This window comes from Bos javanicus, chromosome 4 (genome assembly GCF_032452875.1).
Source record: "Bos javanicus breed banteng chromosome 4, ARS-OSU_banteng_1.0, whole genome shotgun sequence".
Lineage (NCBI taxonomy): Eukaryota > Metazoa > Chordata > Mammalia > Artiodactyla > Bovidae > Bos > Bos javanicus.
Genome location: NC_083871.1, coordinates 112,995,801 through 113,022,706, shown reverse-complemented (window position 1 = coordinate 113,022,706; position 26,906 = coordinate 112,995,801). Strand labels below are relative to the sequence as shown.

Here is a 26,906-nt window from a genome sequence, read left to right as displayed (position 1 = left end):
TTGCTAATAGCAGACACAAAGCCACAAAGCCCAATGAGGTTTTATCAGATATTTTATTTGAAATGTAACCTGGCAATTTTACGAACATTGCAGGACGGTGCTTTTGAGTCCTCTCTGATTTGACTGTATCTCTCTGCATTCTTCAGTGGGGGTTGGTCTTAAGGGGCGGAGTAATTTTTTGTTTTCAAGAGGCAATGTGACAAAAGTCATTGTGTATGTGTGTAGAGAGGGAATTATGGCCTGAGTCACCTATTTGAAAAGGAAGTGGAGCCTGGCTGGGAAGGCAGAATAACACCCCAGAAAGTAACAAATTACTTCTTTTGCAAGATACAGCAATAGCATCCTCCAGGTCCTTTCTGTACTGGCCATGGGCTCTGGTCTGCACTGTGCTGCCGAAGTAGAAGTCTTTCAAGGAAGCCCGACACAGGGGAAGCAGAGTCTTTGCTCTCCAGGCAGTACTAGAAACGCCCTACCGTCTGCCCATTCCCAAGAGTCTACCAACCCCAGATCAAGTGGAGGGACCTAGGACCCTCCCTCCTGACATGGCTGACTAAGCCAAGATGAGCACCTGACCCAAGGGCAGGGAGTCCAAGGGCAGGCTGGAGACTTCTGTGGCCTGGTATAGAAAGAGGAAGGGAAGCCCCCGGGGCAGTGGTAAAGAATCCGCCTGTAGATGCAGGAGATGCAAGAGATGGGGGTTCGATCCTTGGGATTGAGAAGATCACCTGGAGTAGGAAATGGCAACCCACTCTAATATTGTTGCCTGGAGAACCCCACGGACAGAGGAGCTTGGTGGGCTACAGTCCGTGGGGTTGCAAAGAGTCAGATGCAGCTGAGCACACACACACACATAGCAAGAGAAGGGCCAGATTCCCCACCTTAGAATCTGAACCAGCTGGTGTCACGGCACACACAAACTTAAGGGAGTCAGGAGATACAGAATAGGTAAAAGAACAGGCTAAATGGAAGCAATAGATGGGAGGCAGGAGCTAAGTCATCAAGTGGCCACGCGCTTCCGCAGCATGGCCTCAGTTCCCTCTCCAGTTGGCCTGCACCTTTCCTGACCGCTGCCGATCTGACACCTCTGTGTGCCAGGCTCTGTGCCAAGTACTTTCACAGTTTCCCCCCAAACCCTGACACATCCAAGACCTAGCATCATTCTATGTTACAGATAGGAAAACTAGACTCACGATGATTAAATTGTTATGTCACTTCTTACGACGTCAGGACTCGCTAGGTCTGGACCAAACCCACGCCCTACACCACTAAGCTGCACTAACCCACAAGACATGTCTTTGTGAGGCCCGAGCACTCCCTGCCCCCATCTCCCGCCCATGTGCCCCACCTGGAGGATCTTCCGCTTATAAGAGTCTGACACTTCCCAAGTCAAAGAATGTCCTCTGTGTAAAACCCTGTGAGAAGACTGCTTCCTTTGTAGGGTGAAGAGAGCAGGGTCAAAGGTTTCCACCAAGAGCAGAGAACACGGCATTGATGGTAAGAGTTCCTGGTCTGGGAAAGCATTCTGGGAGAATCTCACTTTTCCTCCCTGCTTCTCAGTGGTCCTCAGGCAGCTGAGGAGGATGCTTTTTATTGTCTAAGAAGCTACAGTGTAGGATATAGGGTAGGGGCGGGGAGCCAGTGTGTTCTGCTCCTCCTCCAAAGGACATGTGAGCGGAAATGTGGGTTCTCCATCCCATTTGGAATGCACAAATATAAAGGGACTCGGGTTCTCTCATATCAACCAGACTTTCTAAGACTGAGACAGTAAACATTTATTACTCCCGGGTAAGCTCTAGAGTCTGGTTCTGGCTGAGATAGCCATGGATACCCAAATATTTTAAAATGCTCCACAAAGAAGCCCAGCGGAGTCCCCCAATGGGAAGTCTGCAGGCTATTATTAATGGTGAGGGAAGTTCTGTAAAGCACTGCTAGGAAGCTATGTAAAGCAGCCAGAACCCGGCCAGGGCATTCTAGTAACAAACACCCAGCAAGAAAGATCAGAGTCATCTTCTTTCACTTTCCAGACGATCAACTCCATTTAGGTTCACATGGGGGGGCGGAACCAGAGGTTCATCTTACGGTGATAACAAAAATCTAGTAAGGAAGCAAAGCGTGAATCTGGTTACAGTCAACAGCTGGGTCCACCCCCCGGAGATGGTGCCTGTTGATGTGTGACAGTACACACTTCCCGGCCAGAGGGCAGACTGATGGAGCGCACGTTTCTCAGTCTTCCTTCCTACTGAGCCCAGTCAGGATGACCAATCCTCAGATTCTGTTAAAGGTATGGTTTGTCTCAGAAGCCCCTGCTGAGCCAAGTTTCTCCACACACTGGAACCTCTCTGTTGGACTTATCTTTCCCAATGGTCTTTTTTTTTTTTTTTTTTCCCACTTATCCACTTTTGCATCTCAAGCAAACAAATTCTAATTTAGACCTGGACTGGATTTCTACATGGTGAGAAGACTGTGGAGGGAAAGGAGACCAGAAGGTACAGTGGCTGCACCCTGGTCTGTTTGATGGTTGACAGTTGGATAACCTCCACTTCTATCTTTCTGGCTGGACCCTGCCATTCCCTTTCACTCAGCTTCATGGCTCTTGCCTCGTGGGTATGTGAACTCTTCACTTCTTGCCAAACTGTGGCTAGAGTTCCTTGCAACAGGGACTGTGGGACCTCTCTGCAGTATTTCAATCCCCAGGTCTCTTTCATTAATAAGCTCTGTGTCCTCAGGAAACCTTCGAGTAAAAGGATTCTCCAGGTCATTTTACCCATCACCGCATCTAGTGCAGGGAGGGGTGCCTTCTCCGGCAAACCCTGGAGAACGTGCAAGTCCGTTTCTTCAGAAGGGAGCTCACCATGGGGGACAGCATTGTGACTCTTCTTTTTCGTTAGGGACACGCAAACCAGAGCTGATCTCAGTCTTGAGTTCCTGGTGGGGAGGTGGTTACCCGTGAAGCTGGAACTCAGACTGAGATCCCCAGGGCTCCCCGTTTCCATGGCAGTGGATCCAGATTCTAGCTAGAAAACTCTTCAATCCAGTATGTCAAGGTTCTGTTCATCATCTCTCGTGGTGTGTTCCATACCCCTGCCTTCCAACTGTAGTAATGACAGGGGACTAGGTCTCACACACATTTCTTAGGGCTCCTGTGACGTGTGGTGTTGTGAATGTCACAGAGCAGATATTTTATACCTGTGATTATCCAGAAAGCAGCATGTTCAGGAAGCACCCTCCTGGGAGCAAAGCTGGGCTGACACTTTTTCCTAGTGCAGTCACACATAACGAGGCAGGGTGAAGTGTGCGCTGGGTGACGACGGGGAAAACGGGTCCTTCCCTTATCATTTCGTCAAGAGAGTGTCTTGCCTAAATGCTCAAAGACCTCGTCCCAGTCACCATAGGGAGGTTCCGGGGAAACAGGAGAGCACCAGAGGTACAAACAACTTTTCTGCTCAGGACCTGGGGCTTCTGCGCGCTTCTCTTCTATCCCAGTCTCCAACCAAGTCAACAACAAATCAAACTGATTTCAGGCAAGTTTCAGCAAGAACATCTCTGCCTTGATTTTGCTGTCTTGTTTTGCTTTCCTTGGATAACCACCAGAGATAGATAGGATTTTGGCAGAAGGAATGTACCACAATATATATATTTTTTAATCCTAAAGGTTCACTTTTTCCCTTTCACCAGCCTTGCATTGCAGATGAAAATGTGAGATCTGTAAAGGGAAAGTGGCCAGGCTGCAAAGTCGCTTAGGAACGGGACCAGGCTCAGATGCTTCCTGGTGACTGACCGACCCTTACAAAGGTACACATGGTGGCAAATCTCCCCAGAAGCAAAGCCAGCGGAAGAGGCTGCCCTTGCCCCGTCTGGTGCTTAGCTCTCAGGGGTCTATGAAGCCCCTCAATCTGTCCATCACCGGGGGCGGGGGGGTTGAGCCGGCTCAAGAAAGCTGCATTGTAACTGTCATCTCACCACTGAGGAAGCAAAAGCTGAGAGGCCTTGGGCACTTTCCAGGACTCTGTAATGCTTCTAGAAGGTGCTGTAGCCTTTTCCGTTGATGATTGTCAGAATATCAGACACCAGGAATGGAAAAGCCAGCCTACTGGCTTGGAAATGATAGGAAGAATATGGCATATAGTGGCTCTCGGGAACATGGTTCAGGCACAAACTCTAGGCTGTTCTGTCACTTCTCTGGGATCTCTAGCTTTTAAAGCTGGGGCTGCATATCCTGCCTCCAAGTTCTTAACTAGGACCTTGGCAAAGCTTTCTAGTAGCTTAAATGGCAGTAAAAGCCTGGATGCTTCAAATTAAGCTAATGAAAGAACTGTTCTCCTTAAGAAGCTTTTAACATCAAGATTTTTGCTCACTCAATATTAAACAAAATATATTAGAATGATTACTCCGGGAGACCTAGGAAGGCAGTCTTGAGTCATCATTTCGGGCGGGGCAGGACACTGGAGCTCTGCTAGGGGAGCAGGAGCAGGGGGAGGGCTTGGGTACTGGCTTCCAGCAGCCATCACACGACCAAGGAAGTGAGCAAGGTTAGGGCAAACATTCTCTGCCTCACGGTGGGCTTCAGAGCTTGGAGGCTCTTCCATGCACCTGACTCTACATAGAGCTCAACCACTCTCAACTTATTAACCTGTGATGGATCATCAGAGGCTGAACCTTGCTTTCCAACCTCTGCGACATTCTTCTAACTTCTGCTTCGGTCATATTTTTTTTTTTGAAAAGATGGGGAAGCTGGGCTTTCTTCCAGGTCTTCCTGGGTTTCGCAACGTGGTGCTCTTGTGAAGTTCCGAAACTCACACACGGCTCTTGTCAAGTGTTCAGGACCCCACATTCCTCGACGTGCCAAGCAGTCCTTACCGCGGGGTGAGAGGTGGCGGGGCTTTCCTCTTTCCCCTACCCTGCCCACACAGACAACCCTGAAAGGAGACAGCTTTACAAAACCGCGCCCCCACTGCCTTCCCCATACCACTGATTGGCCTCCAGACCTTCGGGGTTCACGCCCAGGCCCGAGGCTTCCAGCCCGGGTAGGAGGGGCCCAGGGGGGTCCGGCGGCGGTCCAGAGGGGTCCCGGTCTCCGCCGCAGCCGCCCCCGTGGCCCGCGCGCAGGTGGTCTTTGAGCGTCTGCTTGTAGCGGAAGCTGCGGCCGCACTGGGCGCAGGGGTAGGGCCGCTCGCCAGTGTGGATGCGCTGGTGTTTCATCAGGTGGTGCTTGCGGATGAAGCTCTTGCCGCAGTGCGTGCAGCTGAACGGCCGCTCGCCTGTGTGCAGCCGCCGGTGGTTGAGCAGGTGCTCCTTGCGCATGAAGCTCTTGCTGCAGTCGGTGCAGGGGTAGGGACGCTCGCCCGTGTGGATCATCTGGTGGCGGATGAGGGCCGAGTGGCCGTTGAAGTCAATGCCACACTGCGGGCAGGAGAAGGGCCGCTCCTGAGCGTGGCCGCGCTGGTGCAGCAGCAGGCTGATCTTCAGGCTGAAGCTGCGGCCGCACTGCGCGCAGCGGAAAGGCCGCTCGCTGGCGTGCGCTCGCCGGTGGCTGGCCAGGCGCGCCTGATCAGCGAAGCGCTTGGGGCAGTCGGGGCAGGGGAAGGGGCGCTCGGCGCTGTTGTGGACCCGAAGGTGGTAGGTGAGTCGGGACGGGTGCGTGAAGGTCCTGGCGCAGTGCGGGCAGGTGGGGGGCGTCTCGCGGGCGGGGGCTGGGGGGCCGCCGTCAGCTGGCGTGGGCAAGTGCTTGGGGCACTGGGCGCAGGGGGCGGCGTGCTCGCCCGGGGGGCCGCACTGGTGGGTCAGCAGGAGGTCCTGGCTGAGGCTCTTGCCGCAGTGGTGGCAGGAGAACACCGGCTCCCCGGCTGGGGGCGGCAGCGGGTAGGTGCCCAGCTGCGTGAAGGTCACTTGTCCCTCCGAGGCCTCAGCCAGGTCGGTGGCTGGACGACCAAACGGCGCCAAGGGTGCAGACTGCGGGCTCTTGAAGGCCATGTCTGGGAACGGCTCCTTAGCTGCGGCTGCTGGTGAAGAGAAGGCGACGGGCACCTCGGGGCACAGGGAGGCTCTGGCGAGGCCTTCGGCCTTGATGACCAGCTCTTCGTCTGCAAGAAAGGGCTCAGGGTCACCCCCGGCCACCCCCCAGGCTCCCCGCAGCTCTCCCGGGTCCCTGCCTGGCGCAAAGCAGGAAGTCAGCAGAGGGCTGAGAAAACCACCAGGGTGTCTGCAGGGCTCGTGGTCCATCACCGGAGAGTTCGCTACCGAGCCTCTGCGGTGCTTCCGTTTGGACAGGAAGGGCCCTAGCATCCGTCTTTCCAGCGACTTTCACTGTTTCATTCCTGGCACGCACACTCTGAGGTGTTCTCTGTTGCCTGTTGTGACCAGGCGTAAACTCATCTGTTCTATCTAATCCTGTTCCTCCTTACTCTGTCAGATGAACCCCTCAATATAGTTCTCTGTCCTTTTGTCTTTTGGAAAATACAGTACACATTTCTGCTCCCGTATCTTTGCTCACCCTGCCCTCCCTTTTGTAGAATGCACCCCTCTCTTCCCAGCTTCCTGGGTTACACCCAAACACTTGGTACCGGTTTTCTAAGGCCAGTTCCAGCTTCACGTCCTTCTCAGGCTTTATCTAAATACCTAAAAGATAACTGATGGAATGTCCTCCAGACTCCTTATTTCTTGTGTATAAGTTAAGTCATCCATCCCACTCACCCTTGATGTTCAATAACAGGCATGCCTAGTACTGAAATGTGTCCCTCCAACAAAACTTCTGGAAGAGCAGAAACTCTTTTTCTCTTTTAATTTTTATTTTCCAGAGTCTAAGCACAGAGTACAAAAGATAAATAGGTTGCATTCAGTTGCATGAACTATTGTGTCTCCTCTGACCTTGAGATTCTCCTCTGTTCAGATAGCAAAATACGGATGGCGCTAAGTGTCTTAGAAGACAGGTGCTTTCTCCTGTCATGGTTTTGTCCTTAGGGAGAGCTCCTCACTAACACTAACACCCTCATTGGTGCCTTGACTTGTCTCCCCCACCCCCATCCCACTTCGGCCCTTTCTACGTGACCCTCCAATGTTCTGCCCTTCTCTCCCCTCATACTTTTCATCCGTGTGCACTTCTTTTCCTTCCTCTGACAATTCTAATTTGTCTTCACATTTAAGAGTGTGTTTTCTCACTTAAAATTTATCTTAGTTGGATTTTAGTTTCATTTCTTACTTGAACAAGCCTCCCCCCGCCCACTTTTCTCATTCCTCACCCACTTCCTTGCTTCCACAACCCCACTTCCTCTGCGGTTTCTACTCAGTGGTCTGACACACCCTGAGCCTGGGTGGCTCGGTACTCACCAGCATAGGTACCTTTGCACATGTCACTCTCCTTGGGCTCCTGCGGGGCACCAACCTGGGTCTCTTCCTCTTGTTTAATCCAAGACAGAATATCTGATGTTGAAATGCCAGGCTCTGTTTGGGGGGGTTTGGGGGGGCGGGGCGGAGAGAAACGTCTTCAGGGCTTGACTCAGAAAGTGGAAATAATCATGCTGGTGTGCTGAATACTACATTTTGCCCCAATATTTATCTCTAATTAACTATAACAACAAAACAAAATCAGGCTTAAAAAAACAAAAACACATGTAACATCCAGAGAACCAATTCAAAATGAAACCAAATGTATGAATCTTTCCATGATAGACTCACCTTGATTCACTATTTTTGGTGGTGAAAAGTGAAAGTGATAGTCGCTCAGTCGTGTCCGACTCTTTGCGACCCCATGGACTGTGGCCTGCCAGGCTCCTCTGTCCATGGGATTCTCCAGGCAGGAATACTGGAGTGGGTTGCCATGCCCTTCTCCATGGGACCTTCCCGACCCTTCAAAACAAATCAAAATTTTTATTTTGGAGATCCTGAAATCACCTAGAAGCATGAGTACCTTTCATTTCATCAACACACTTACTTTCAGAGTGTTTTCATATTTTTCTCTCACAGCATTTTTATGAGATAAGGAAGCAGAGGATCTCCTCTCCATTTAAGTTAGAGGGGGCCCACAGAGGTTAAGTAAATTTCCAGTAAGGAAACATTTACAGTAAAACACTATATTATCAAAGGTTTACTTTAAAATACAGAAACAACAACAACAACCAAACAAACAAGACTGACCAAAAACTTTTTAAGAATGTTAATTTAAAAACAAATATATTATCAGAATTACAAAATCAGGTTTAAGCACAGATCTGATTGCTCAGAAACATTTTTCAGGTTCCCAATGTCACATTCTTTTCAAGACAACATATTACTTTTGCTTATTAATGACACAGGTTTTTGTTTCCTAAACCCTGAGAGTAGGGAGAATAGTATTTCCAAGTTCCTCAGGCCTTGGGGATTCTTTTGGAAAATAAAAAAGAACAGCCTCTAAAGATTTTGCACATAACATGCCTCATTTGTTCAGCACAGAAACAGCTGTGCTTGCTATTCCAGCCAAGGTCTATATAGCCTTTTTTGGCCTAAAAGAACAAGCTGGCACATTGACAGGGTCCAGAGAGTAAATTCAAGCTCTCTATATTATTTATCAAAAAAAGCCTTGTATACAGGTTATGGTTTTATTCCTAGTGAATGAACAGAACTCACTGTTATTGCTCAATGCCTTTTAAATTTTAGACTGTTGGGATCTAAAGGTATACACAAAGCAGAAATAAGAGGTTGGACAAGGCCCAACAGACTGTCAGGTTATGCAGACAGACAGGAGAATACAGGGTTCTGTACACATTGTGGGCTGCCTTTCCCACTTCCTACTTTGAGCTACAAGGCTCAAGTGTACTAACGACAGTCCAACCTTATCTTCCTCCAAGACTTTATAAATATTATACATATGTTTATATATATTATAAACATATATATATAATATATATGTTAACGGCTTCATTCATCAGTCTTCTAAATGACGAGTTGGTGCTCTAGAACCTCCAAATGTGATTCAAGTTGTTTTGACTATTTTTTCTCTAGTTTATCATTATGAACTCATAGAATGTTATATATTTGGTGAGTTTCAATCAATTGCAGTCATTATTCTTTTCTGAAACCATTTTTAAAATTGAGTATGATTAATTTACAGTGTTGTGTTAGCTTCAGGTATACAGCAAAGTGATTCAGTTATACACACACACACACACATATATATATATATGTATTTTTTGTCAGATTCTTTTCCATTATTGGTTAATACAAGATACTGAATATAGTTTCCTGCATTATACAGTGGGTCCTTGTTGTTTATCTATTTTATATATAGTAGTATGTATATGTTAATCCCAACTCATTTATTTCCTTCTCCCCACCCCCCACTAATTCCTTTGGTAACCTTAAATTTGTTTTCTGTGTCTGTGAATCTGTTTCTGTTCCAGAAGTAAGTTCAAGTCATTATTCTTTTTGATGCTCAAATTGTCCCTTTTTGGCTAGGGGGAGCCCCTTCAGATCAGTTCTATGTCTTTTCACATCATCAAATATCTAGTTTCGTCCATTTCTGGTATAACAAACTAGACCAGATTCATCTGATATGTTTTCCGCTCCAAGCACACAATCAATAATCTGAGAAATGGAATTTAGAGACCATAATCTGGATGATAAGGACACTAACTGTTAATAGGTTGTCACTGCTTCTAGGTCTTTTCAATAGACAGAGCTATAAAATACCATTTAGAAAAACCAAATATAATGAATGTACATTAATATTTATGACCATATTTAAAACTACAGTGTTTAACTGCTTTAATACTTGTATCTGTTCTCTCTTATCCTAGGAATCTTGGTTCCTAATAACACTGCACAATGTTTGCTTTATCTGAATGTACATTTCAAAACTATACCAGTATTATTAACAAAAATATGGACTCGATGTTTTGTGGTATACAGTTTAGTTTTTTCAGCATGTGTTTGATTTTATATCTTATTTTTCTATGTAAAATATTTACAAGGCTCCAAAATCAAAAGTATAAAATACATTCAAAGAGATCTAGCTTCCATCTCTAGTCTCTTTCCTTGTGTAGGTAGCCATCCTCCTTGGCTTTTGTTTTAATCTTCCATACATCTTCATTTTTTCCCTCTTTAAGAGGCATACTACACCAACTGTCCTGGATCTTCCTTTTTTACTTCACAATATATTCTGGGATGCGTGTCTCCAGCATTATACAGAGACCCTCCTCATTCCTCTCTGTAGCTGCACCACTGTGCACTCAGCATCTCCCCCGGATGGGCATGTGGATTCTTTCCAGTCGTTTGTTACAGTATTAGTCAGTAGCCAACCATAAAAGCTGAGGAGGACTGAAACACCAAGGCAGTTCTCTAGAAATGGGGTGGCTATTGTTCCCGTCACTGGTTCAGTGTGCCTTCACTGAACCTGGGGAACCCCGGGAAAGTAACCCAGGGTCTTCTTGAATACTGATGCTAAAATGAGTTCCTCCCATCATTTAACTAACTAGATTAGTGCAACGACGTAAGTATTTATTTTATTAAATAACTGGGTCTTAGCACTGCTGTCACTGGGTGCAGGGAACATGGCTGTGTCTACTACACTTGGTGGGAGTGGTGGGAGTGCAGGGCTGAGTACCTTTAGAAGTGAGATGAAAGGAGCAGGAGAACTGGAGTGGTCAGGGGGCCTCATGCAGTCACCTGCCTGGTGACAGAAGGGCAACTGCTGGCCCAGTCACAAGGGGACCTGGAGTACACCCTCACAGGCCTGGGGGGCCCGAACAGTGGACACTTAAAGAGACACAGAAGAGTCAAATCACTGGTTCATGCAAGCAGCAGGCTTTGGGGAAAGCTAGAGAAGAGAGAAACTGAAAATACTGATCAGGTAAGAGGAAATCAAGAAATGCTGAGGTTTTAGGTTCGAGAGGTGGTTAAAATAGAAAGGCAAATCACAAGAAAATATAAAATTAATTGTCTACACTGGTTGAATGTTATCATGTGTGCTTTAAGCAGGTAGGGCCCAAGCTGTCTGAGAAGGAGCTGGAGCCTTGAGGTTCTGGGATGTGTACAAAGGTGTTATGAACTGAGTGAGTTAGAACTGATGCTGAGCTATGAATTCTTAAGCAGACAATGAAAATGCCTGGTACACGAAACTACCGTTGGTAAAGATACAAAACTCTTTTTGCAACTTTCATGAAGCAGATCTGGAACTGTAACACAGCAGGTGACTATGTTGTGTATTTGTGTACTAAGCTAAGTTTTATTTCCCGGGTAATTCTTGTCTGCATGTAGGCTAAACAAAAATAAAGATTTACCATATTGGGATGTCTTAGTCACTGATTTTGTCTAGGAAAAGATGGTCTTGCTGGACAAGAGTGACCAGTGACAAAGGAGATAAGGGCCATGGACCCTAATCAATGAGCAAAGAAGTCTCCTCAGGACCGCAAGTTTGGGAATGAATTTACTTTACTTTTCTAGAATGTTGGCTCAGGTCCATGGCTTCCAAACTAGAAGACGGGCTAGATAATGGGCTTTTGATTGTTATTCTGTTTGAACTTCTTGGTTAAGGCTTTTCTCCAAAGAATTCTAAAATACTGGAGTTCAATATTACAACTATCAGTGACCAAATAATGGCCACACACACACACAGAGCTGGTCTGCATTTTGGCCCTAGTAATGAAGAAGAATTTCAGAAAATCTCAGGTTTATATTTTTCTGCATTCTCTCATTCATTACTATTTTCTACTAATTGGAAGCAATTTTATCCAAGATATGAGGCACCAATGACTGCTCCCTGGAAGGAATAATAATTTCTTCATCAGATTCAGATAATGGTGACTAAGACAGAATATAAAATGAATTCCAAGATATTTGGACATAAAAAGAAGGGGTGCCACACGGTATCCTTACTATCCCCAAATCTATTCTACCTGTATATATTTTTACTTAATTATAATGCACAGTTCTTTCTAAAGCTCTAAAATGGAGTAAGATAATAAATTATGGGCTTATAAGAAATAAAGATAAAATCCAAACATATTTTAGAAAATTGTTTCTAAAAATACATCAATATTTTAATATAAACATACTACTAACAAATTACAAAGTGAGTTAAAGTTAATTTTGAAGGGCCTCCCTGGTGGATCAGTGGTAAAGAATCCAGCTACCAATGAAGGAGAAACAGGTTCGATCCTTGATCTGGGAGAATCCCACATGCTGAGGAGCAACTAATCCGCTGTGCCACAACTACTGATCCTGTGCTCTAGAGCCTGGGAGCTGCCATTACTGAAGCCCGAGTGCCCTAGAGCCTGTGCTCTGCAACCAGAGAAGCCACGGCAATAAGAAACCCTCAAACCACAGCTAGAGAGCAGCCCTCGTTGGCTGCAACTAGAGAAGAGCCGGCACAGCAACAAAGACCCAGCACCGCCAAAAATCTATAGATAAATAAAATTTAAAAAAAAAATTTTTAATTTTAAAAAGATGATGATGTTAAAGAAGAGGACAGCTGCTTGCTCAATAATGAGAAGTTTTTCTTCTTTTCTTTTCCTATTAGAACAAGATGGGGAAAATGATATAAACAGAGTGAAGAATAATCAATGAAAAAAATATTTGATTAGTCCTGTTTCTGAAGTGGCCCAGCATTAGTATCCACCTGGCATCCACGAGGACAGTCTGTTAGGCACCTTGACGACCAGACACTTAACACTATTTTCCACTGAAAGGAATCAGGACGTTTTTAATGGGTTAGGAGAAGGAAAATCTAAAGTAGCCCCATGTCAACACAGCAGGCCTGAGACTGCCTGTCCTTGGAAGGCCTGCTCCCAAGGTTGGCCCTTGGCTGACCAGTAGTTCCATGTACTGATCTCAAGCTCTTCTCAATGTTAAGAGTGCCTCGCTGGGTCTCAGCTGTTTCTACATTGTGGTTTATGCTGAAGATCCACTCCCCTTCTGGGAGTCTGGAATCTTGGTACATGCCAGACAGAGGGGGCCTATGGGACCAGCCTTGGGTGCTGAGTCTCTGGAGAGCCTCTCTGGGAGACGACACTCCATGTCTTTTGCCACAACTTGTTGTTGGAGAAATTAAGTGTGGTCTATGAGGCTCTACTGAAAGGGGACCCTGAAGCTGGCCCCCAGTTCCCTCCAGACTGCATCCTAGCACCTTTGATCTTTGCTGATTTTGTTTTGTGTCCTTTTGCTGTAATAAATCTCAGCCCTAAGCATGGCTATATGCTGGGGCCTGTGTTCTCCCAGCGAATTACTTGAGTGTAGAAGTCTTGGAAACTCCAACACAGTCTGGAACTTTTTTTTTTTTTTTTAATGAAAACAAGTACTGAGGCAGTACTGAAAGGACATAGGAGATGGTTTAAAAGTCAGTTGTTGACAATTTGAGCAACCAAAAGAAAACAATTGAATTAAATGAATAAAAAGTCATGAAAATATAATTAAACCTAAAAGGGGGAAAATATTAAGGGTTCTAAAGGTTAGACATGCATGATTTTTTTTAATGCTATATATTAATCAGTCTAAATTCTATGACTCCTATCTTTAAGTTCAGGTAAAAAACTAGGCTGGTAATTACCAATGCAAACTAAAATTCTAAAGACTAAAACCAGAGTATTAAATAAATTCAATGCTTACACTGTTAATTTTAAGTAAAAGTATATTAAAGCATAAAAGGTGACTACCCAAAAATGGAGTCTTGAAAACCAAGGTAAAAACAAATTGACAAAAAGGCAGCTAAATGAAACTTTCAGGTATCATCACAAAACCAAATTACACCATTTCCATTCATCCCCAAACAATAAAATGACATACTCATTTTCTCTCACTGAGGTCTATGTCAGGTATTTTTCTGCAATCAAATAACCCATCTTTACTTGTGATATGATTTTAGACTCATTATTTATATCCAAGGTATAGAGATTAATAAAATTCAACCTGTTGCACTGCCTAAATATAATCACCTACACATTCTTAAAAACAATGTGTGGCAGACATACATTCCTCAAAATTCAGAGAAAGTTCACTTGAGATTTGAGAATTTCATTGTATATAAAATGTGTATCACAAAATATATAAACAAGTATTGAACTCTGCTGCTACTGCTAAGTCGCTTCAGTCGTGTCCGACTCTGTGCGACCCCATAGACGGCAGCCCACCAGGCTCTCCCGTCTCTGGGATTCTCCAGGCAAGAACACTGGAATGGGTTGCCATTTCCTTCTCCAACGCAGGAAAGTGAAAAAATAAAGTGAAGTCACCCAGTCGTGTCCGACTCCTAGCAACCCCACGGACTGCAGCCCACCAGGCCCCTTGGTCCATGGGATTTTCCAGGCAAGAGTACTGGAATGGGGTGCCATTGCCTTCTCCATTGAACTCTAGGTTAATGATATCCATGCTGAACTAGTTAGGAGGAAATGTCTTGCTATCTGCACTGATTGTGAAATACACAGAAAATAGGATGTGTTGATGGATGGCAGAGGGATGCAGAGATGGACACACATGTAATAAGGAAGCAGAATAAAATGTCAGTGATAGAATCTAAGTGCTTGGTCTCTCAGTGTTTGTTGCAAAATCATTTCAACTTTTCTGACTGAAAATTTCATAGTAAAATGCTAGAAAAAAATACCAGTGCATGGAATAGGGGTGGGTTGTCAGAGATGTTCATCTCACAGAGATGTCTGGAGGATGAAATTTCTATCTAGCAAACAAAATCTATATGAAATTTTTCTGGTAACAGGTGGGACTTGAGAGAAATAACAACTGTACTTGGGCTAGCAGTCTTCCCCCCATAATATCAAATAGCTGCCAACCAAAAAAAAAAAAAAACTAGGGGGAGTTAATTAGTGATAACTGGCTCCCAAACTGGGCAAAAATCCACTTCACCCAGGTGGACATCATCAGGTCTGCCCTTTTTGTGCATCCCTGAGGGACCATGCAGACTCCCAGCCCCTCAACACTTCTGAACAGCTGGACACATGCTCCCTCAATACTCTCAGGCATGTGCTACTGACGGGTGAAGGCTTTGGACAAGGTGATTTCCAGGGCCTGCTGACCCATTCACAGTCTCCTTGCTTTAGGACCGAGAGCCTCCAGAAGCCCCTGCTTACCTTTGCTCCGAGCTATCACCTCTGACCAGGAAGGGGAGACAAAGAGTGGATATCTCTCCTCCACTCACCTTCGCTGGGGTCGGTGGGAATCCCACTCTCCTCTGGCCCAGTCTGGTCCTCTGTATTGCGGTCTCCTTCTGGCTGAATCTGAGATAAGACATCGGGTTGATTCATGGCATAATCTACGAGAGGAAAATGGGAAAGAGGGTATGACAAGTGATCAGTGAGGATGCCAACTAATGGCCATCGAAGCTGAACGGAAGGCTGTGAGGCCCACAGTCCCAGGGAATTTCTTTGAGTCTATCACTTGGGTCCCCAAGGCCTGGTCTGGTACATCTGTGGCCTGTTAGGAACCGGGCCACACAGCAGGAGGTGAGCAGCCGGTGAGCCAGTGAGGTTTCATATGCTGCTCCCCATCACTCATATTATCACCTGAAACATGAGCCCCAACCCCATCCGTGTAAAAATTGTCTCCTTCCACGAAACCGGTTCCTGTTGTCAAAAAGGTTGGGGACAGCTGGTCTAGACCGCTCTCCCCATCCATTCACCTCCAACCATGGACGGTGTCTATTGGGAAACCAGTGGGAGGAGAGGTGATGTGTGGGAAAGGCTTGTGTGCTCCTTGAGCACCGACTGCTGCCTCCACGGAGTGAGAGCGCATGCACCTCAGTGAGCAGAGGCGAGGCCCGTGGACTGCCACCTCCATGGACTAAGAGTGCATGTGCCTCAGCGAGGAGAGAGGCCCACCAACTGCCACCTCCATGAAGTAAGAGCAGGGCGCTTCAGCAACGAGAGGTGAGGCCCACCGACTGCCGCCTCCATGGACTAAGAGTGCATGTGCCTCAGCGAGGAGAGGCGAGGCCCATGGACTGCTGCCTCCATGGAGTAAGAGCGAGGGCGCCTCAGCGAGGAGAGGTGAGGCCATAAATAGGAAGGACACCATGGAGATCACTGCAGCTGGCACACCCACAACCTTGAACTTCACCCTCTGTCCCCTGACTTGGCAGAAGGAGAAACTGTGACTTCCTATTTAGCAAGGGTGAATTGGACATCTTTGGCTTGGAACCAGAAATGCATGAGGACAGAGGGAAATGAAGACACTGGAGGAAAAGGGATTGCTCTGAGACTGCTCGGAGATGCTGTCCCCTCATTCAAACCGTGCCAACTTAGCCTCACCCATGGAGATGAGAGACTCATAGTTTCCCTTCATGATATTCTTGTAAAGTTCCTTTTGCCATTCTTCTAATTTTTCCCATTCTGGAGTGGAAAAGTAGATGGAGATATCATCGAATGTCACAGGCACCTGCAATTATGACACACTGGGGTTAGCTCCTCTCACCGCATTCAATCACTCTACTACAAACACATCTCTACTACATGCCTGCGTGCATGCTAAATGGTTTCAGTCGTGCCCGACTCTGTGCACCCCTAGGGCTGTAGCCAGGCAGCCAGGCTCCTCTGTCCGTGGGATTCTCCAGGCAAGAATACTGGAGTGGGTTGCCATTTCCTTCTCCAACTATATATATATGTCTACTAGTTACAAAAAACCTATGTGAGATGCCAAAAGGATACAGGCAAGACTTAAGACACAGATCTAACTTCTAAGAGCTGATGATGTTTTCACTGTGACAAACTTTAAGGCTGTGAGTTTTAGTCATCAATAGAGAGAGGTACAAATGCAAAGCAGTGTTTAATTCACAGAACAGAGCCTATAGTGAATATCCGTGAAGTACGAGGCTTATCTTAAGCAGCAAGATTATAAATATACAGTTTCAGTCTAAAAGAAGTACACGACTATATTCAGCTTAATGACCTGGACAACAGATTTTGGAAACAGCTATAAAGAGGCTGGACTAAGTCTAGAAAAGGTGGGACTTTGGTCAGTCCTAATAGGTAGGTTATAAACAGGCCTAATGGGAATGGGAAAAACACTTAAGCATGGAAAATTAGAGAATGCATTCAGAGAACAATTATGGATTCTGCCTAGCTAGAGTCAAGTTGCATGAAGGGAATGGTCATAAGGAACCCCACCTTCCAGCATAATGCTGTCTAAAGCTAGGAGCTTATCCGTAGGCAAATGGATATGTCTTTCTGTAGAGAAATCAAAGGGGGGCCTGGGGTATTAAGGTACCAGGTGTGGGCACTGTCACCTAGTGGAAAGCTTCTCTACTTCTGCCATCATCATAACGGCTCATTCTTCCTTCGCCCACTTGAGAGCTTTCCACAGTTTTATTCTTAAGTATGAATTAACTTTTAAGTATCAGTGACCACTGAGAAATCCTACAGCATGATCAAGAAAGACTAAAATGAAAAGAGGGGGAGGATGAGTGTGGAAAAAATAGAAATACCTAGGCAACAGAATCTTTATAAAAACCTTACTAGTAATAACATAAGGATTTGAGAGAGATTAAATCCATAAAATAAAAACAGGATGCTATGGAAAAAGGAAAGAGAATGAGAAAGACTCCTGGTAATTTGATACATATGTGTGTGTGTGTGTGTATGTGTGTATTTTTTTTCTCCCCAAATTAAAAAATTCAATAAAAAGATACTCATCTTCATAAACTTCAATATCCTTTAAAATACAAAGGTCTATACAATTCTGTGAGGCAGTTACATTTTCTAATTGCTTCATCTGTGACATCAACCATAAATTTTGTTCCTTAGGAGCTACTAGCATCATAAACTACTCATTTCACATCCTGCTCAGCATCTAGAATCAAGCTGAGGGCAAATGTAGATGAACTCAATAGTCAAGTTTTATCTAACCTCACTACACAAAAGATTTGTGAAGGTTTACAACAGAAACACATATGATAAAACGATGACCAAAATGAAGAATCAGGATGGGTTTCTGGTTCAAGATGGTGAACTTAACACACATGTACTTCCTTTCCCACCCAAGTTCCATTGAAATGACAGTAAGTCAGACCAGGAGCGACTAAATATTAGTAACAGTACCAAGAACGAGAAGGAGAGGGTATGCCCCAATCAGAATTTCTGACAGGCTTCTCACTGAGACCTAGAGGACGCGCCAGTGCTGGGGCCTGGGTACAAGGAAACGGCGTCTCTGACAACGCACAGGGACTGCAGCGAGGAATGCAGAGAACTGCAAGCTCAAAGCTGGCAGAGACGCCGAGTAGGAGTAACAGTGGTTAGAAACTGCAGTCTGAAGGTCTATCTTTGGAACAGCAGGGCCCCCTCTCTTGTCCTCATCAGCCCTGGTAAAGAAGCATTTACCCCAAAGCCGAAACCCAGACTTCATCTCTAAAGAAACCTAAAAACCTGTCTGGAGACAGTACCCATACTGGCCCATCCTACCCCATCCCGGTGTGGCTGACATCTCAGAGTCCTGCCTCACTCCTGGCCTCTTGGTGACCCCCCGCACTGCCTGTTTGCTCTGTGCATGGCACCCTAAAGCAAAGCCCACCTATATGGGGCATCTAAGGAGAGAGCCTCTCGTGAAAAGGAAAGATCCTTTGCTTAAAAAGACTGACACGGTGGTAGAGAAAAATGCAAGGTTCCACTAATTACCCTATTAATCAAATCCTTCGCTTATAAATATGAACAACCAACCAAGGATTACTCAATATTAAAAAAGTAAAACTGGGACTTCCCTGGTGGTCCAGGGGCCGAGACTCCAGGCTCACAAATGCAGGGGGCCTGGGTTCGATCCCTGGTCTGGGAACTAGATCCCACATGCCACAACTAAGAGTGCGAGCCACAACTAGGACTCAGTGTAGCTAAATTAAAAAAAAAAAAAAAGTAAAACTGGACTTCCCTGGTGGAACAGTGTTAAGAATCCACCTGCCAAAGCAAGGGCCACGGGTTCAATCCCTGGTCTGGGAAGATTCCACATGTTGTGGAGCAATGAGCCCGTGTGCCACAACTACTGTAGCCTGCACACATTGGGGCCCACAGGTCACAACTTCTGAGCCCACGTGCCCTAGAGCCAGCAAGTCACAACTACCGAGCCCACATGCAGCAACTACTGGAGTCCATGTGCCTAGAGCCTGTGCTCTAGAGTGCAGCCAAGAAATAAAATAAATGAATGAATGAATAAGTAAGTAAAATTAACAGCATCGAGATGAACATACACTACAAAAAAATCCTAGGTTAAAAAAATACATTTTAAAAAGCTCTAACACATATTCCCAGAGACATTCGATATTGCATCCGTTAAAAAAGAAAAATTCAGGCTGCTTTTAAAAAGGAGAAAATAAATATTCTTTACAATTAAATATGTAATTGTTAAAAGTCAGAAAGGCTGGAAAGAAAACTAACAGAACTCCAGTTTAAAAGGTGAAAAATATGAAGGAAAAGTTAAAGAGACAAAGACAAGCATCCATCATCTGTCAAACAGTAATTTCACAAAGAGAACAGAAAAACAAATGTGGACGGGGGAAACAAAAGATTGTAAAAACAGAATCACAGAATAAAATTTCCCAGAGCGGAAAATCAGCCTTCTGATTGTGAAAGGTGACACCAAGTGCCCAACATAAATTTTAAAAGACCTACACCCAAGACATAACAAGTACAAACAGAAGATAAAAGCTTCCAGATAGAGAAAAAAAAATATTTCTTACAAACGAGAATTGATTTGTTATTAAACTTTTCACCAATGGCATTTGATGTAATGAAAAAAAGGACTGGTGCCTTTAAAACAGTGAGAGAAGTAGAATATTACTCAGCCTTAAAAAGATAATTCTGACACCTGCCAGGACATGGATTAATCTTGAAGGTGTCATGCCCAGGAAAATACTCCCTCACAAGCAAACAGATACAGTATGAGCCCACCTAGATGAGGACCTGGAGCAGACAGATTCACAGAGACAGAAAGCAGGACGGGGGTCACCAGGGGCTAGGGGAGGGGGTCCTGGGAGGATCTATAGGTACATCACTAAAGTTTTTCAAAATGAAGATGTTCTGAAGATGGATGCTTGTGATAGCTGCGTAACAAGGGAAATGTACTTAATGCCACTGAACTGTCTGTTTAAAATGGTTAAAATGGTAAATGTTTTTTCTTTTACCCCCCTCCCCTAAAATGGTCAATTTTACGTCACACATATTTTACCACAATTCAAAAAATGAAAATTAAGAAACGATTTTTGAAGAAGAATTATTTTGAACTTGACATTCAAAAACAAGGGCAGAGTAGGAGGATTTTCAGCAAATCAAGGACATGAAAGTGTCCCTATGGCCCATATTTCAATCTAGTAAATCTTCTATATATTTTAATTTCATGAAGTAATCTTTGAGAGGAATCACATTATTTTATATACAAATTGGAAGTTTAAGAGGGACAGTTTAAATGTTATTCATTTACCCATGTAAGACAGTAAGTAACTTTAACTTACCTTCTCTGCTATTCTTATAGCCCAATACCAAGTTTAAATTACTCCAAAGAACTTCAGGAAGCACTCAGGTACACACACAAAATACAGAGGGGAAGGTTCTCTCTCAGATGCTGACTCTGACCTTCCCGGCCAGCTGCTCACCTGTTCCTTGACGGAGTCTCCATCTCCTCTGTGTGCTCCCCACCCCACATTCAGTCTTCTATCCCCCACTCTGCCCTGCAGCAGCTCCTGCAAGGTCCCCGGTGAAGTTGTGCTGTCAAACTACATTCACCACCCTCATCTTTCTAGACCTCTCAGCAACATATCAGCCCACACAACCACTGTCCCTTGACCCTGTGACCCACACACTCACTGGCCACCACTCCCGCCCCTGGTGCTTGGTCCTTGGACTCATTTGTCCTGCCTCTCCACGTTCTCTCCCAAGGTCATCGCTTCTGCCTTCATGACTTGCAATACAATCTGCACATCAATGATTTCCAAATATTTCTCACCTTTGAGCTTCAGAGACTGCTTAGCATCATTCCTGAACATATCCTAGGCATATCAAACCTAACGCCGCCAAAGGGGCACTAATTCCTTCCCCACCTCTGTAAACACCAACACCATCCCCCCAGACCTCCAAGTCAAAAACCCGAGAGTCTGTGGTTAAGAGCACCTGCTCTGGAGCCAACTGTGTCACAATCTAACTCTACTATTTATATTTACTAACTGTATGAGCTTGGGCAAGTTAGGCTTCTTATGAAAGTAACCAAAGTACTTACAACAGTAAGTGCTCAGAAATTATCATGCAGTAAATTTACAATTAGTATTGTTCTTAATTTGTCACTCCCTAATTCCCATCAGTAAATCTTACTGTCAATTTCACCATCAAAACGTCCTGAATCTGCCCACTTGTCTCCCCCTGCACTGCTGTTACCCTCAGCCAAGCTGCTCTTGGCCCTCCTGCCCTGACAGCTGCCTTACGGTTTTTCTCCCTGCTTCTGTTCTTACCCCCGTGAGCCATTTTCCAGGTAGCAGCCAAAGAGATTCTTTCAGAATATAAACCAGATACAACTCCTCCACTTAAAACCTTCCAACCTTCTCATTCTAATTCAGATAAAGACCACATTCCTCACCTTGGTCTCCAGGGCCCTACATTGGTGGTTTATAACCAGAGTCGCATGCTAGAATCGTTTATGGAGTTTTAAGATCAATGGTTAGGCCCCATCCTGAACCTGCTAAGTTAGAACATCTAGCCATGATGCCCATCAGAATTTTCAAAGTCTCCCAGATGACTCCTGTAGAACCAGGGCTGAAAAGCCCTGCCCTAACGAGTCACCCCGTGTCTCTGGACATGCTCTACTTGTTCACGGCACACCAGCCAGTTGGTCTTTTTCCTTCCTCTTGGCGATCCAAGTTTGTTTGTGCCTTTGGGATTTTGCACTAGGTATTCTTTCTGCCTGGAAGGTTCCTGCTCAGACCTTCTCCCACTAGGTTCCTTCCTGTCATCTTAGCCTAAATACTTTACTAGACCTTCTCTGACATCCAATCTAAAAAAGAAATCACCAGATAACACTTTTATTTTTCACTGAGGCACTTAAATGGATTTATTTTATTTATTTGTACCATCTTTCCCCCTAAAATTTAAGCTCCAGGGGAGCTTGCATGAATTGTTCACTGCTGTGCCTTCAGGAACTAGATACCAAGCAAACAGTACGTGTTCAAGACATACTTGTTGAATGAATGAATAAATAAACAGGCATGTTTGGAAACTAGCTGCCTCTGTCTTCCAGAGCTCAAGAATGGCGTTTATTTCCTGTTGTTTTATGGGCTATTCCCTCTGGAGAGGCTGGGCCCAAGCACTAGAGTGCACCTTGTAAAGAGTGAAGGACAGGCCCCCTGTGGATCCCAGCCCCACAGACAGCCCCCCATCTTCACACCAACCATTTGACTCTACATCTCATTCCTCTGTCTTTTTTTTTTTTTTTAAACCAGGATTCCCAACAAATTCAAATTGACTGATTTCAATGATATTTAATTTTGTTTCCAATCAAGATTGCAGCAGACAGGTTAATACAGAAAAAAACTGACTTGGGGATAATGGGTAGGAGAAAGAAAAAAAAAAAAAACCATCTGCCGGATAGCTTTGGGCTAAGAAGAGTCTTCCAGTTTGAAGTCTGACATTTCCCATGACCAGAACATGTAAATTGAACATGGAATGCTTCCCAGATAGACAGACACAGAGCCACTTCTGGTTCCTCCAGCCTCACTGATTGACCAAGACCACCCGTTACTAACAGTCTAAGGACGAGGGGACGACAGAGGACGAGACAGGTGGACGGCATCACAGACTCAATGGACGTGAGTTTGAGCAAGCTCCGGGAGATGGTGAAGGACAGGGAAGCCTGGCGTGCTGCAGACCATGGGGTCACGAAGAGTTGGACACGACCGAGCGACTGAACAACAGCAAGGACAAGGGGCTGCACTCCCCACGTCCAAGTGCAAGGCCTACCTTTGGAATGTCTCCTTTGATACCCGGGGGCAGCCGCAGGATCCAGAAGTTCCTGTTCCTCAGCAGGTTCTCCAAGTTCTCTAGCCGCCTCTGCAGCAGCCCGTACTCCTGCAGCAGGGTCCCCAGCACAGCCCACTTGCCCTCCAGCTGGTTTCCGAGATCCGCCACTGTCTTCTCACAGCTGGCCAGCTTCTTCTCTGCCGTCCCCGTCCGGCCCTCCAGGTGCAGCAGTCGCCGGCTGTGGACTTCCACCTTTCTCTCAATGGCCTGCACGGCCGCCACCACCGTCCACAGGGAGATGGCCGCGGTCTGCAAGTGAGCTTCATTTGCTGCTGGGGCTGCGGGAAGAGGGAGCGCCTGCAGGGAGGTAAGGCATTCGGAATCCCATTCGGAAGTCTGTGCGCAGTGGGGAGATGGGAGGAGACACTTAGTGTTAGAAGGGGCCCTAATCCAAAGCAAAATCAGATAAGCACTGCTTCCGTGGCCAGTTGCGATTACTCTAAGTACAGCTTTAGTACTGCCTGCTTAAGCCTCATCTTTGTGGAGCTCAGTGGCACCAAAAGGCAAGAGAACTCAGGGGTGGATGAGCTAAGACAGTGACCAGGTGAAACTGGATCAAGCAGTGGCCTGGGGCATTTCCTGGGGTGGAAGGCCCTGAGCCAGCCCCGTAGGGGCCAGGCTGCGGTGGCATCCTCTGCCTCCGCAAAAGCTCGAAGCGCACCAGGATCTCTCCAGGTTTCACCGAGCTCCGTGCCCTCTGATAAACCCCTTCTTTACTGACTTAATTAAGCTCCTGCCCATCCACCACCTAGCTGACAACCACAGCCACACCATGAAATAGTAGTTGAATAAGCTACGAATGTTGCATGTGGAGAAAACACAGTGGCTCTTTTCTAATACTTGCAGGTTATAAAACCAAAGGCAGAACAGACTTGTTTAATCTGATCCACTCTGTGTTACTCCAGAGGGCAGACAGAACTAGAACCAACATAGAATTTTAGGGAAGGGAAACTGGTCTGTATAAATGAGTATGGAACTAGGTCTTTCCAAGAAAATAACGGGCTCCCCCCTCCCCCGTTCACTGAGCATACTTTGAAACATCAGTGTAGTTTTTTAAAAAAATGAAATTCCTACAACAGAGGAGGTTGGACAAGGATATCTCTGCAAAGCTTTCTGGCTATGAATTTGATAACCTGCTCTCTGGCCACAACCTCTGATCTCTCTGGCTCCCACAACCTTACTTTTCTTTCACCTGCTCTGCGATCCCATTGAACCCTTGACCCTTCCATTTGCTTCTGGTTTACCAGCCTGCTCCAGGCTTTGCTTTCTTCCTTGGCTGATCATTTCAGCTAACTTCAACCCTTCACTTCTCTGTCTTTCTGCCTCAGCGGCTCGGCTAACTTCCGGCTTTGAATCAATTGTTCTTATTCTCTGTTCCTGGAAGGAGGCTGGGAAGCCCAAGGAAATGAAGTCGCATAACAGGGTAAACTGGTGTCACCACACACCCCTGGTCTCTAAGCTCAGCAGGGACACCACACTGCCTGGTTCTTCCCCCCTCCACCACACTGGCCACTACAAGCCCCTGGCCCTCTTCAACTTGGTGTAAAGTGCTTCTCAAACTAATGAGCACATCTGGAGATCCCCTTAAAATGCAGACTCTGACTCAGTAGGTCTGGGAGGAAAACTGACAGTCTGCATTTTAAACAAGCTCCCAGGTGATGCCAACACTGCTGGTTCAGGGATTGCAGGCTGAGCAGTGAGCCTCCTGTTTGCTGCAGGCCCCTGCCTCTCAGGAGATGACATGACCACCTACTTTGAGAATTAAGAGTAATTAGACCCTGGAGAGTGGGAATGGGGGGAGTCTCTCTCAACTTTCTCTTCTTTTTCTTCACACTCCTCACTTCAAATTCATCAGTCGCTTAGTATATATGCTTTCTTCTTTCCTTCCCTCAGGAAAAAGATTCATCCTTCTCCAACCCTTGTGCTCTAAATGCCACCTCCTTCCACATTTTAAAATACACTGATCTTATCTCTTTTTTACAGTCAATATTTCAATCCCTCCTGAGTCTTCTCCATGGGATAGACCTGCACTGTTCAATATGGTAGCCACGTGTGGCTACTGAAAACCCGAAATGCCCTCATTTCAATTGAGATGTGCGGTGAGTATAAAACACACACCAGGTTTCGAAGACGTATTATGAGGAGGCAAATGTAAAACTTCATCGATAATTTTTTAATACTAATTACATACTAAAATATTTTGTATGCACGGGGCTAAATAACATATCATGAAAGTTCATTTCATCTGTTTCTCTTTACTTCTAAAAAATGTGACCACTGGGAATTCCCAGCCGGCCTAGTGGTTTGAACTCTGCAGCTTTCACTGCAGAGGGTCTGGCAATAAATAAATAAATAAATTTAAATAACAAAGTGTGACTACTAGAAAATTTAAGGTTATCTATATGGCTTCCATTATATTTCTATTGGACAGGGCTAGCACAGACACACGATCGTCTCTACCATATTGGAAAAACAAGATCCGAAAGGGAAAAAATAGGTCCCCTCTGCTCCGTCCCCAGCCCCATTGCTGCTGCTCCCCTTTTCCTCCTCTCACTTAGCAACTCAGTAGGCCAGTCTGGCTCCTGAGCCATTACAATGGCTGAACTTGGGGTGCGCAGAGGCTTCTTAGCTGGCAAATCCTGGGCCTCCCTATCCGGTCCTGGTATTGCGTCCCTGGCTGGTTCTCACGAGGCTCTTGTGTGCAGGGACGGTCTTGGCCAGCTCGGCTGGCTTAGCCACGGATAGAGCCGGCTTGGCCCCGCGGCCGGCCTGAGGTAAACATCCGCTGGATGAATAAACACGCAGAAGGTAATCCCGCGCTCGGAAACCAGCACTCTGCAATCCCGACAGAGGGCCTCCTGTGTGTCCGGCATCCCCCGACACGCGCTGGGCACTGGGGATCACTGCGCTCCCGCGGTCCTTCAACACACCTAACTGTTGCCGTCACCCCGCATTTGTGGCTGCACGACGCTCGGGGTGGGGGTGGGGGTGTGGGGGTCGGGGGCTGCAGCGAGGGTGACTCTTGTGGGGTCCGCTCCCAGGGCTGGAGAACAGCTGATGAAAACATCAAATCAAGCCACCACCCTCCCCTGCCCCCGTGTCCTGCAGCGGGGCTGCAAGCGGGGCTGGCACCAGGCGGGGGGACTGTCTCTGAACTCATTCCTCCCATTGGGGTAAGAGGCTGTCTCTGCTGCAAACCTCCAAACGGGATGGGGAGACGGGGACTCGCACGGAGGTGCGGAGACCGCAGGAAGCGGAGAGCGAGCGGTCCCAGACCCGTGCCCGGCGTCGGGGTACCCCCCGCTCCCGGGCCCTCCCCTGCCGGCGGGACCCCGAGAGAGGCGTCTTCTGCTCAGTCGTCGGGGCTGCGCCCAACTCCGGGGCCCCGCGCCTGACAGGAGGCCGGCTCCCCGCCCTCCCCCCGCCTCCCCTTGGGTCCGGGTCTCAGAGCCCGAGGCGCCCTGACCCTCCCGGGCTCTCTGCGCTCAGCGCGGCGCGGGCCGCCCTTACCGGAGCGGGGGCCGCCTCGGCCATGGCCCCTACGCTGTCCGGCCCGGAGCCGGAGTCGCCGCCGCCGCCCCACGCAGGCCGGCCCCCCGGCCTCTCCGCAGGCGGCGCGCGCCCGGCCCTGCCTTCCCCGGCCCGGGCTCTCGCTAGCCCGTCGGGCCCGGCCTGCTCGGGACGCGGGGACGCGGTGGAGACGCGGGCGGCCGTGCGGCGGAGCTCGGGTGGCGGGCGTGTTCGGCCCCACTCGCTGGGCCCGCGGCGACCCCTCAGCTGGCGCTTTGTGGGCACCGAGCGCACCCCAGGGACCGCTCGGGCCTAGACGCGCCGCCCGCAAGCCGCGGCAGCGCGCCCCCTGCCGGCCCCGGCGGCCACTTGTGCCCCACCGGGCTTCTGCTCGGCGTCGCTCGGCTCCGCTCTGGAACCCAGGTGGTCCCGATTTCTCACGAGTCA

The 26,906-nt window shown here is 46.9% G+C and overlaps 1 protein-coding gene across 2 annotated transcripts; it reads right to left on the bottom strand.

Annotated features, from left to right (window-relative positions):
- Positions 1–34: 34 nt before the first annotated feature.
- ZNF398 (zinc finger protein 398) lies at positions 35–26,771 on the bottom strand. 2 transcript variants are annotated; one of them, XM_061415034.1, is made up of 6 exons: positions 26,460–26,771; positions 22,890–23,246; positions 16,218–16,344; positions 15,110–15,223; positions 7,324–7,437; positions 35–6,080 (listed from the first exon to the last, which is right to left on the bottom strand). In XM_061415034.1, exons 1-6 carry the CDS (start codon positions 26,481–26,483, stop codon positions 4,933–4,935), a joined length of 1,884 nt encoding a protein of 627 aa, XP_061271018.1. In that variant the 5' UTR covers positions 26,484–26,771; the 3' UTR covers positions 35–4,932. The 2 variants fall into 2 exon arrangements, with proteins under 2 accessions (XP_061271018.1, XP_061271017.1); XM_061415033.1 differs by having other exon boundaries at positions 22,890–23,285; positions 26,460–26,582.
- Positions 26,772–26,906: the final 135 nt, after the last annotated feature.

Coding starts and splice junctions, on each gene's coding strand:
- ZNF398 (XM_061415033.1), bottom strand. CDS start 26,483: ATGGCCGAGGCGGCCCCCGCTCCG. Junction 16,345..22,889: donor TCAAAGGAGACATTCCAAAG/GTAGGCCTTGCA, acceptor TCATAATTGCAG/GTGCCTGTGACATTCGATGA. Junction 7,438..15,109: donor TCCCACCGACCCCAGCGAAG/GTGAGTGGAGGA, acceptor CCCCCCAAACAG/AGCCTGGCATTTCAACATCA.